At 43.6% G+C, this 12,927-nt stretch overlaps 1 protein-coding gene across 1 annotated transcript in view; it reads right to left on the bottom strand.

The window, feature by feature from the left end:
* Positions 1-3,229: 3,229 nt before the first annotated feature.
* Positions 3,230-12,927, bottom strand: part of LRRC52 (leucine rich repeat containing 52) — a 238,726-nt gene continuing 229,028 nt past the window's right edge. Inside the window, exon 2 of the mRNA XM_077452627.1 lies at positions 3,230-3,636. Coding sequence (XP_077308753.1) covers positions 3,347-3,636 — 290 coding nt within the window. The 3' untranslated portion in view covers positions 3,230-3,346. The remainder of the gene's footprint in view (positions 3,637-12,927) is intronic.

Below are 12,927 nucleotides of genomic sequence, written 5' to 3'. Positions count from 1 at the left end.
TCTTTTGGTGGTATTTACTCACCACTGGGTTTAAAATTTTTGGATAAATAAAAAAAGACCAACATTTTTGAAAGAAAACATGTTTTTCTTTGTTTTTGTTATACAATTTTGAAAATTAATAATCTTTCTTTGTGAATTCAGGCCAAAATGTATTCTGCTACATTTCTTTGGTGAAAATAATGGTATATATCTGAAAATGTACCACTCCTGATGTACCTGAGGCCCAAAAATGTCAGGACAGTACAGATATCCCCCAAATGACCCCTTTTTGGAATGTAGATAGTTCAAGGTATTCAGTAAGAGATCATGGCAAGTTTTATGAAGTTGTCATTTTCTTTTTATAATTTTTGGAAAATTAACAGTTTTCTGACCGCCGATGTATGTTAACAGAATGGCATGGGTGCCCAAAAGGGCATACCCGTACATCTCTTCGTAGTCCCAGGCTAGTGGGCACGTGCTGTGGGAGCGTGCCCGTGGGTCCGGTGGACTTCATGTCTGCAGGTGGCCCGTGATCGCGATGAGGAGAGGCAGAACAGGTGCATTTCCCTGTTCTGCCTAGTGACATGACAGGGATCTACTGTCATAGGGAGAAGTGATCTCTGTCATGTCTTAGGTAGCCAAACCCCCAAGTTAGAACACGCTGAAGGAACACATTTAACACCTTGATCGCCCCCAGTGTTTAACCCCTTTCCTGCCATTGACATTTACACAGTAATCAGTGGCTCCTCCTCTCCTCCCCTCCTCCTGACTGACGTCAGTGGGGGATTCTTGGCCCCTCCGCTCGAGGGAGAGCAGCGAGGAGTCACATGCCAAGCTGCATTGTGAAATAAGGTAGCAATGGGCATATTTTTTACAGAGCACAGACACTGGGGCATAGAATGTTTCTTAACAGTGGGGATTGCATGCACTTTATACAGTGGCTTAACAACCACTTATGTTGCTATATGCAAGCATTTTACTGAATGAAATCGATTCATTCAGTTTGTTTTGTTGTGATTAGCTGTGGTTGGCCACAGCTGATTATGGCACAGATGGACCAATCACAGCTAGCAACACAATTGTATATAAATGGATGACTTGAAAGGTAGTGGACGTGTTAGTAGGGCATAGGTTGGTGACAGCTGTAAGCACTGATAGCCACGAGAGGGAGAAGAGGAGAAGCGGGTGTCATGCAGGGAGATCGGTGCTTATGCTTACAGCTATCCCTCCCGCCGCACCAATCATCCCTGGCTGTGAACCAAGGGACAATCATCATGTGTGCAGGGTGGGTCACAGTGGGCCCCCCTCTCCTTGGAGGCCCATGTGAAGTAAACATCCTGCACCCATGGATGATACGCTACTGGTCCCTACTGAATCAGCCAAATTTCGATCCATCTATGGCAGCTTAGGTGTGAGTGGGCTGAAGTGCAAAGATATAACTACTAACCTTACTGGTATAATCGACCATTTCAGTTAAGCCTTTTGTTTCTGCATACTGACACTTTCAGTACATGCAGCCAGTCCCATCTTTAAGGTAGGGCAAAAGGGGCAGCTTACCAGAAACCCCTGTTGCTAGGCAGTCTTCCTAATCTGCCTCTTCCTATTCAGCAGTGCTTCTTCCTCTTCAGCGAGCAGCCCCGTTGCCTTCTGAGACATGTGTGTCCCTCAAAAAACAACGGAGCCGTTCACAAAGCACCACGCGACTCACACATGCGCAGTAGGAAACGGGCAGTGAAGCCGCAAGGCTCCACTGCCTGTTTCCCTTCGTTAAGATGGCTGCGCCGGCAGCCGATTTGATGGACGGATTGGCCTCGGGGGGGGGGGGGGGGGGGGCGATATCGCTGGCTTGCTGGACAGGTAAGTGTCCTTATTAAAAGTCAGCAGCTACAGTGAAAAAAAGGCGGCCAGAAAACACCCCTTTAAGGCTTTAGTCCAGTGCTGTGTCCTGATATCTCAGTTTGAAGTTCTGTCACTAATCCTGCCCAGCTCTGCCCTATTGTTGTGTACAGATGACTCACCTGCAGACCTTGTGTTTACATGTACATACCGGCATTGATATGTAAATAGCAGAAGCATTCATATGTAAAGAAGGGCGGAATGGCAGCATTCATATGTAAATATAGGTAGTATTGATATGTATATTATACTTCCCTGAGGTCATATCCACCATCACCTATTTTGAATGCTGCCCGCTGGGGAGAAAAAAGGGCATGCTTGACGGTCCTGCCTACAACTGTGGTCATCAGCCTACCATCAGCATGTTCTGCAAAGGTAAGCAAATTGGTGGGGGGGGGGTAGTGTGGTGTGTGCGGAGGTAGGCAGAGAATGAATTACAGTTTGTGATGCACAGGTGAGCAAGGAAGGGATGTGTAGAGGTAAGGAAGGTGGGTGCAAATATGAACAGAGGCAGGTAGAGTTAAAAGGGAGGGGGATTGGAGTGGGGAGGGTGGGGGAGGTTTGGGGTGCAGAAGTTAGCAGGGGTTTTAGGATTGCAAAGGTGTACTGAGAGGGTGGATAAAGGTGTAGGTCATGTGTAAGGCAGCCCATTCATTTCAATGGGCTGCTCTATGCGCTACACATGCGGAAGAAAGTCCCAAACCCTTTTTCAAAATCACATGGTGCCAAGGCACATGTCAGCAGATGCGTGAGGTTGTCATTAACAATTAATGGCACTGCTGTGTATCCGCTAAAGGGCAGCATGTTTCTGTGGTGTCAGGAAAGCGATTTTCGATACGTTCCCGACACACACAAATGTGAACGGGGGGGCTAAATGTCTCGGTTACATTGGTGGTCAGTGTAAATCTTCTCAGTACATTGGTGATTGGTGTAGAATCCTTTCATTCACACTAGTGGCCAGTGTGAATGCCCTCCTTATGTTGGTGGTCAGTGTAAATCCCACCTTACATTGGTGGTTACTGTGAATGTTTCTATTACATTAGTGGTCAGTGTAAACCCCTATTACATTGGTGGCCAGTGTTGAAACTCCTCTTTATATTGGTAGTTGGTAAAAAAATTAAAATCAGCATTGCCATTGATCGAAACAAGAGTGAAACTGCATGGAGGGGGGCCCCCAATAATTTTTTTTGTCCAGGGTCCAATCAATATTAAAGACAGCCCTGCATGCAGCAATCCATATATCGAGAGTAGAAAACACTTACACAGCAGCATCTTATATAACTTTCATTCAGTTTCCATTTTATGGAACATAGAATCTCTTATCACTGCATCAATTTTACATAAAAAAGAAGTGTTGAAGTGTGGAATTGATTTTAATAGTTTGATACTTAGCTTACATCTAAAGATTTCTGTGCTATTAAATAAAGTGGTATAATCTGATGGAAAGCAGACTTGTCATGTTTGTGTCTGCTTAGGCTTCTTCTTTTTTCTTTGGTTTTGGGGGTGGAGGAGGTTCTTCATCTTCTTCATCTTCATCGTCCTCACTGCTGCCACACAGTCGGTCATAGATCACAATACAGACACCAGTTATCCAAGCCACGACTGTACCAGAGCCAAATATGACAAACCCCACCAGCATGAGGAAAATGTAGTCTTTTTCATATAGGTTGGTGAAGCACATTAGATTAATATGTTTTTCAGTGTTTTTTAATAATTCTCCATGAATATGCGCAGGCGTTGTACATGTCATGTTTTCTTCATCTGTAAATAGAGAGAGACAGCAAAAAGTCAGATTGGGGCATATATTAATATTTATTAAATACTTAACAAAAAAACAAAAAAAAAACAAATGAGGACATTTCACTTGGATTTTGAAATGTTTTACACAAAAGTTTACCTAAAAACCAAAAACTTTTTTTTTCAGCAGTGGTGAACACTTGTTCTAGGTGCCAGCTATCTATGCCCTTGTACACACGGTCGGAGATTCCGACGGAATGTGTCAGATCGGACCCTTTTGTCGGATATTCCGACTGTGTGTGGTCTCCATCGGACTGTTTCCGTCGGAGTATCCGACGGACCAAGTTTTCCAGCTTGTTGGTAATCGATCATGTGTAGAGAATTCCGATCGGACAAAGTGCCACGCATGCTCAGATCAAATTCCTACACCAAAGCTATTGGCTACTAGCGTGAACGTAGTCCCGTCATAACGAAATAACGTCATCACGTTCTGAACGATCGGATTTTCCGACAACTTTATCCGACCGTGTGTATGCAACAGTTTCGGACAAAATCCGTTGGACAAAATCTGATGGATTTGGTTGTCGGAATTTCCGACCGTGTGTACAAGGGCTAAGAGGGGACTTTCCTCACTTTTAAGAGATTTCCTTTTATTTCTCGTTGTGTTTACAGGTTGAGAAATAAAGGAAAATCTCAATGGAACACAAAAAACAAAACAAAAAAAATAACAACCTGAACTGGAATTGAAAGCATTAACTACTATAGCCAAAACTAATAATAATAAAAAAATGTTTTAGGTTTAGATGTATTTTAAAGGAAACCTTTGGCCCTCGTTCTCACCAAATCCAATTTTGAAATCGTGCGACTTCACTTGAAATCACACGATTTCAAAGCCACATGTCAGTGCGACTTCAGGTGAGACTTGGCTCACATCTTGCAACTTCATGCACAGATGTCTACGCAAGTTGCACCTAAATTCGCAAAAAATAGTGCAGGAACCCTTTTTCCAAATCTTTGAACAGTTCCATTGCCGACAATACGGTGCGACTTGTCATGCGATTTGGACCTGTCACGTCACATTACAATTCGCAATATGGAAATATATTACGGTGCTGTTTTAAATATTTTTTTTTCTGGTGCCGGGGTCTTGGGCCACCAGAATATGCTTAGGTTGGATGCACACCTATCTGTGCATGCAGTAAACTGCATTACCACAACAAGGTAACGCACTTCAGGTTGAACTGGATGGACTGGTGTCTTTATTCAACCTTACTGACTACGTCAATCTGTGAGTTGCATTGTGGTGCCATACATTGTAAAAGGTACCTTATGGTAACATATTTCTACCCATTAAAATAGATTGTACACACATATCAAATTACTGGAGGGTGAGCTGCTCTGATATATCACCTAAAAAATGAAATACGAAAATTTATAGGCGAGGTCAAGTTGGCAACCTGAGCGAACGCGTGTGATCATAACGCTGCATACTCCTGCTTCTTTAGGGAAAAAGGGCACACACCTGAGAATTTGAGCTTATTTGCTTTCATAAAAGTAATTGGTCCTTCTTTTGCTGCTCTAAAACCCCATGGGGAATTAATTTTTTTGTTTTTCCACACCTGCTTCTTTTATCCATATTTAATTGGGATTCACTTACAATTGGCACCCGTTCTCTATCCCGGGGGAACTCTGGGTATGAGAAAGGGGAAAACGGGTTCCGAGCAAAGAGGTGCCTCTGCTTCTAAGGCCTCCCCATAGCAAAAGAAACAGACTCCTGCGCGCCACCTAAATATATGGCGACACAGACTGCTCCGACGGATCCTGCTACCCTGGAGGAAGACCACTTCACGGCCCTCATGCAGGCTATTACTAGCTGCAAAACCATGCTGACAGAAAAAAATCAATCTCCTGCAAACTGACTTTGGGCTGATGAGGAGAGACATGGATCAATTCTGCGATCACCTGGGGGAGGCGGAGAGGCGAGTGGATGAGTCAGAGGATTCAACGGGCCTCAATACATACCTTGCAGGTTAAGATGAAGGCCCTGGAGTCCCGTGCAGAGGATAGTTATAATTGGAGTCGCCGGGTGGTTGGCCTACCGGAGGGAGCTGAGGGGCAAGATTTCACTGTCTTTGCGGAACATCTTCTCCACATGCTTCTCTTTTGGGTGCAATTTTCCCCTCAATTTGTCGTGGAAAGAGCCCACAGGATGCCGCCTGTGCATGGCCCACAGGGCTCCCCACCACGCACCTTTATATTCCGGCTACTGAACTTCAGGGACCGAGACCTCGCACTCCGGGAGGCATGGAAGAAAGAGGAGCTGCAGTTTGAGAATACAAAACGTATGCTTTTCCCGGATTACTCCATTGAAATGCAGAAGCTCCGCAGAACCTTCGACCATGTAAAGGTTCAACTCCGTACCTGAGGGCTGAAATATAGTATGCTCTTCCCGGCCCATCTTTGCATCGTGAATGGGGAGTCTACAAGATTCCTCCAAGGATGCCTCCCAGTGGCTTGATAATCTGCCCAGAACACGGTAACTATACCTTGAGGCCTCTATCTTTGCTTCTTCAATCATTTTTTTGTCCCCTGTTGGGAGTCTGCCCCCGCCATCTTGGGGCCTAGAGTTTGCATGTGGTACACTTTCCTCGGGCTTACTACCCATGGCTGTCCACACTGAGTTATTTGGCACCAGCGGTGGTTGGATGGAACTCTGTTATCCTGTCCCTGGTACTGCTGTGTCCCCCTGGGCTCTCTCTATTTTGTTGTTCCTGGAGGGACTGCCCAGGTTGTATTTTTTTTTTCATGGGGTGACTTATGGGCCGTGGCAGCCATTCCATCTGTGACATTGACAGCCGCACTCTGATGGGACCTGCAGCCATGATCCTTCTACCATCCTACACCCGGTACATGGGTCCCATGGATCTCTCCCTGACTGTTGGCTGCCGATGGGGACACGTTTACCCAGGATTGCATTACATTATGCTGTGTTACAAGCAACCAAGTCTGTGCCCCTAGTTTGTACTAGGTGTTTTTTTTTTCATACTGCATAAAATCACTTTATTTTTTTTCTACAGGTGTTCCTGGCTATTGCCAGCGGGTTTCATTGATCGCATTGTCCAGATATTTATGTTTCCTGCTCGCTAGCTGTTAGGGATTTATTAGTTGTGAAGGTTTTGGGGTTAGGCCCTCTCGTTTTTTTCTAATGTGCAGGGGGGGGGGGGAGGCGGGTTGGGGGGTGTTGAAATGTATGTTTTTGTTTATTCCTTTTTTGTTTTAATTTGTTCAATGCAGTGGTCTTCCCTTTTTGGTGATCTATAGTATAATTCAAGTACTGATGGGTGGCTGGGCGGCAGGTGAAATCGCTCAAGGGTCATCTATATTGACGATGGGACCTCTCTTTCCGGGTCATGTGACTGATTTCTACCCTAATGGTACTTTCCTTCTAATTACTGTATGGTCCCCATACGATTTATCTCCTGGAATGTCAGGGGTCTCAATGACAAGATCAAGTGCTCCCTGGTTATGACTTTTCTCAAAAGCATAATCCTCATGTATGTATTTTACAGGAGACCAATCTGGTGGGCAGAAAAGTGTTATGCCTTAAAAAACCCTGGATGGGGCATTATCATAATGCTACTTACTCTGGTTATGCCAGGGGGGTTAGCATCTTGATACATAAATCCCTGACATATGACATATGGCATGCTTTCCACGGAGGTGGAAATTGCATCAATGGTTAACATGAACTGGAAGTACATCGAAGCCCTGGAGGAGGGGCAAAGCACGTCAACGTACTTCCGGTTCATGTTAACCATTACCGCAATTTCCGCCTCTGTGGAGCACACACCATACAGTGGCAAACTCGGATGTTTTTTACTGATGCCTGTCTTTGTGTTTTTTCTCTATTTTCTCTTCTATGGAGTGTGTGGCATATCCTTTCTGTCGTAAATCACCCTCTTGAAAGAGTTTACTGAGGAACCCTCCTGCATACCCCCTGATCAATAGATCACTTTGATCCCAGACTGCGAAGCTGAGGGTCTATTGTTTTTGGTGAGTGAGGTCACCAAAGGGGGAGTCACCTCACATTTTGAAAAGTTTTGGAGCATCGTTGCACGTTTTTTTTTTTATAGAAGCACCAAGCACTTCACAGATTTGTGCATATTATATTATATATAATTTTGTTGTATTTTGATTTGTACATCACAAACAAATTGATGTACATGGCACTAATCATTAGGATGTGCATTATACTTTCTATAACTTTTAAGATTATAGCACCTTTGCACAGTGGCTGCAGTCTTATTTTCATTTTTATTTAGTACTTCAGCGCAAGTGTTGAATAGATTTACTATATTAGGGGTTGTTACCAGTCCTCTATTTCCCAAGCCCCTCAAAATGCAGCTATAACTATTGAGGATCCTGAGGCCAAGGCACTCACCCTCGAGTCTCAATACGTTCTCTCTAGGAACCCTATTACCTGTCTAGATATGCAGGCGGCTTAGCGAGAGGCGGTCCTCAAATGGGTGGCAAAGGAAAAAAAGCAACAATTGGCACAAACACAGCCCATCTTTGAGCAGGGGGAGAAAACTAGATGACTTTTGGCCTGGTTGTCCAGCACCCTATAACAGAAGCCTATAATAAGTATAGCTCGCCTAAAAGATGAGAGTGTAATTTACATTGAGCAGGCAGGCAGGCAGATTATTCAGTTAGCTGCAGTGCATTTCATATATATATATATATATATATATATATATATATATAGATACAGTCAGTCTAATATATATATATATATATATATATATATATTTTTTTTTTTTCCACTGCATACAGTTTAGCTAGATCTCACTGCAGTCCGTTCCTGCTGGTGTACTGTTTCTACTATATTTCTGGCAGTTAGGTGATTCAGTTAGCTGCAGTGTATATATATATATATATATATATATATATATATATATATATATATATACCTTTCTGTTAACTGCATCCATTCTTCCACCCCTGCACGAATTTCACAAAACAGCTGACAGTCCATTAAACTTTGAACAGAAACTTTTATTCCCTTGCTTGCAGTATGTTACATGTTGATCAGGGAAATATGAGCTGCCTCTTACTTTCTGGTTCCTAATGGTATTAAATGTCATTTCCTATAGTGAACTGACCAATGCCCCTCTGAATGACATTGTGGTAAATGGATGCTAGAAGCCCCAGGCCTCACCTGCCTATCTTGACTCCTGCAGTCGTCCCGCCTAAGTTCAGGAAAGCCCTGGACGAATAAACACCGCTGGCTTGCACTCCCATCGACGGCCCGTGATTGCCACAGAAGGTCGATCCCAGTCTAATGCGTCCTCTTTGCAGCTACTTCCCGCTATGCATGGTCGGATACATTCCAGGTTGGGATGCCTGGTCCACTTTCCCGGAGTTACATTGTTGCTGTGGTTCTTGAACTATCCAGCACTGAGGTCTTTGAACCCTCAGGCCTTCAAGTCTGTTCCTGCTATCCAGCGCTGGGGTCTCTGAACCCCCAGGCCTTCAAGCCTGCTCCTTGTGGATTACATTTCTGCTCCTTCTCTGCTCCAGACTCTTCCTATTCCTCCCCCGGAGCATGTGACCCCCAGTTTATATGTAAGGCCTGCCCCTGCCAATACAATTTAATGATTGGTCCAGGGCTCTCCATACAAACTGCCAGCACTCCAGTCCCCAGCCTGCCTTCTTTCCAGAACATTTCCAATGGAAAGTAAGGGAGATCTTTTAGGGCAGAATGCAGGTGGCCACACCCTCCCCTCTCTACTCTGTCACTCCCCTCTCCCAAAGCAGCCAACCAGGTCTTAAGTGGAAGGCCCTGGTTAAATTTACCTAACACTTACCTTATCTAAACTATTTAGCACCCACCTAAAGGTGGTGGGCGCTACATACATATATATATATCCAATGAACACATTTTAGCTAGATCTCACTGCAGTCCGTTTCTGGTGGTGTACTGTTTCTACTATACCTCTGGCAGGCAGGTGATTCAGTTAACTACAGTGTATTTCATATATATATTATATATACAATACAAGAAACAGTGAGTACACCAGAAACAGACTGCAGTGAGATATAGCAAAACTGTATGCAGTGGATATATATACAGTGGGGATTGAAAGTTTAGGCACCCCAGGTAAAAATGTGTATTAATATGCATAACGAAGCCAAGGAAAAATGGAAAAATCTCCAAATGGCATCAAATTAGAGATTAGACATTCTTATAATATGTCAAAAAAGTTAGATTTTATTTCCATCATTTTCACTTTTAAAATGACAGAAAACAAAAAAATGGCTTCTGCAAAAGTTTGGGCACCCTGCAGAGTTAATATCTTGTACTGCCCCCTTTGGCAAGTATCTGTCAAGTCACCTTGAGGCAAGGTGACAGATGCACACCGAAGGGATCAGGAGTGCACCGCAAGGTTGTGGACCCTAAGGCTGACTGCTGCGGACGGGAGACAGATCCCACCGATCTTAGATCTTAGAGCGTAAGATTCCCTGGGGCATGGAGTCTAAGAGCCAGCAGGTGTTCACCAGAGCCTCTAGGGGTGAGGATGGACTTGGCTGCAACTGGCTCCAGGTCGCGACCCCCAGGGTCCCCCAGCTCGCACCCACAGTAGGCAACAGGAGGACAGGGATAGTGAGGGATAAAGCCAAGGTCGGGGCCACAAGCAGACAGGAATAGTCAGGGACACACCAATAGGTCAGGATCACAGGCAAACAGGGATAGTCAAGGACACGCCGAAGTCGGTAACGGAACAACAGACGAGCACATGGCAGGTAACAGGAAGCTAAACACACAAAGGAATACACAATGGTTGATCAGCAGGGTTGGCCTGCAGTGCACAGGTTAATATAGAGTTCTCTGATAGGAGCTAGGGTGGAGTCATGCCAGAGGATGGATTACAAAAGCAGTCAGATGAGGGTCGACTGGTCTCTAGAGATGAACACATGGAAATAGGTAAGCAAACAAACTCTATTGCATAACCATGACAGTATCACAGCTTGTAAACGCTTTTTGTAGCCAGCCAAGAGTCTTTCAATTCTTGTTTGAGGTATCTTTGCCCATTTTTCCTTACAAAAGTGTTCCAGTTCTTTAAGATTTCTGGGCTGTCTGTCACGCACTGCTCTTTTAAGGTCTATCCATAGATTTTCAATAATGTTGAGGTCAGGAGATTGTGAAGGCCATGGCAAAACCTTCAGTTTACGCCTCTTGATGTGGATTTTGAGGTGTGTTTAGGATCCTTATCCATTTGTAGAAGCCATCCTCTCTTTAACGTCAGCTTTTTCACAGATGGCATCAAGTTACCATCCAAAATTTGCTGAAATTTTATTGAATCCATTTTTCCTTCTACTCGTGAAATGTTCCCTGTGCCACTGGCTACAATACAACCCCAAAGCATGATTGATCCACCCCCATGCTTAACAGTTACACAGAGGTTCTTTTCATTAAATTCTGTGCCCTTTCTTCTCCAAACGTACCTTTGCTCATTCCGGCCAAAAAGTTCTATTTTAACCTCAGCGGTCCACAGAACTTTCCAAAATGCCTCAGGCTTGTCTATATGTTCATTTGCAAAGTTGAAACGCTGATTTTTGTGGTGAGGACATAGAAGAGGTTTTCTTCTGAGGACTCTTCCATGAAGACCATATTTGTACAAGTATCTCTTTATAGTGGAATAGTGTACCACAACTACAGTGGCTGCCATATCTTTCTGGAGGGATCGTGCAGTCAAACGTGGGTTTTGAATTACTTTTCTCACAATCCTGTGAGCTGTTCTGTCTGATATTTTTCTTGGTCTTCCAGATCTTGCTTTAACTTCCACTGTTCCTGATTACTGCCATTTCTTAATTACATTCCGAACAGAGGATATTGACATCTGAAAACGCTTTGCTATCTTCTTATAGCCTTCTCCAGCTTTGTGAGTGTCAACTATTTTCAGTTTCAGTTTTCTAGACAACTGCTTAGAAGAACCCATGGTGCTGATTGTTGAGGCAAGGTCAGATGAGTCTGGCCATTTAATACCTTTGAGATTGACATCACCTGGTCTTCCCAGACAATGATTGAGAACAATCCATGACACTGGCAGGTCTCAGCTTTGCAAAGGGGGCAGTGCATGCTATAAATTCTGCAGGGTGCCCAAACTTTTGCAGACACCAATTTTTTGTTTTCTGTAATTTTGAAAGTGTAAATGATGGAAATAAAATCTAACTTAATTTTGACATATTATAAGAATGTCTAATCTGTAATTTGATGCCATTTGAAGATTTTTCCATCTTTCCTTGGCTTCGTTATGCACATTAATGCACATTTTTACCTGGGGTGCCCAAACTTTCGATCCCCACAGTATATATATATATATATATATATATATATATATATATATATATATATATTTATATATATATATACAGTGCCTTGCGAAAGTATTCGGCCCCCTTGAACTTTTCAACCTTTTGCTACATTTCAGGCTTCAAACATAAAGATATAACATTTTTATTTTTTGTGAAGAATCACCAACAAGTGGGACACAATTGTTAAGTGGAACGAAATCTATTGGATTTTTGAAACCTTTTTAAATAAAAAAAATTATTCGGCCCCCTTGCGTTAATACTTTGTAGAGCCACCTTTTGCTGCGTTACAGCTGCAAGTCGCTTGGGGTATGTCTCTATCAGTTTTGCACATTGAGAGACTGAAATTCTTGCCCATTCTTCCTTGCAAAACAGCTCGAGCTCAGTGAGATTGGATGGAGAGCATTTGTGAACAGCAGTTTTCAGCTCTTTCCACAGATTCTCGATTGGATTCAGGTCTGGACTTTGACTTGGCCATTCTAACACCTGGATACATTTATTTGTGAACCATTCCTTTGTAGATTTTGCTGTATGTTTGGGATCATTGTCTTGTTGGAAGATAAATCTCCGTCCCAGTTTCAGGTCTTTTGCAGACTCCAACAGGTTTTCATCCAGAATGGTCCTGTATTTGGCTGCATCCATCTTCCCCTCAATTTTAACCATCTTTCCTGTCCCTGCTGAAGAAAAGCAGGCCCAAACCATGATGCTGCCACCACCATGTTTGACAGTGGGGATGGTGTGTTGAGGGTGATGAGCTGTGTTGCTTTTACGCCAAACATATCGTTTTTTCATTGTGGGCAAAAAGTTGGATTTTGGTTTCATCTGACCAGAGCACCTTCTTCCACATGTTTGGTGTGTCTCCCAGGTGGCTTGTGGCAAACTTTAGATGAGACTTTTTCTGGATATCTTTGAGAAATTTGGCTTTCTTCTTGCCACTCTTCC

This window comes from Lithobates pipiens, unplaced genomic scaffold, assembly GCF_037356315.1.
Source record: "Lithobates pipiens isolate NorthernLeopardFrog02 unplaced genomic scaffold, aLitPip1_a1.2 Scaffold_23, whole genome shotgun sequence".
Taxonomy (NCBI): domain Eukaryota; kingdom Metazoa; phylum Chordata; class Amphibia; order Anura; family Ranidae; genus Lithobates; species Lithobates pipiens.
This window is presented reverse-complemented; position numbering and strand designations above follow the sequence as displayed.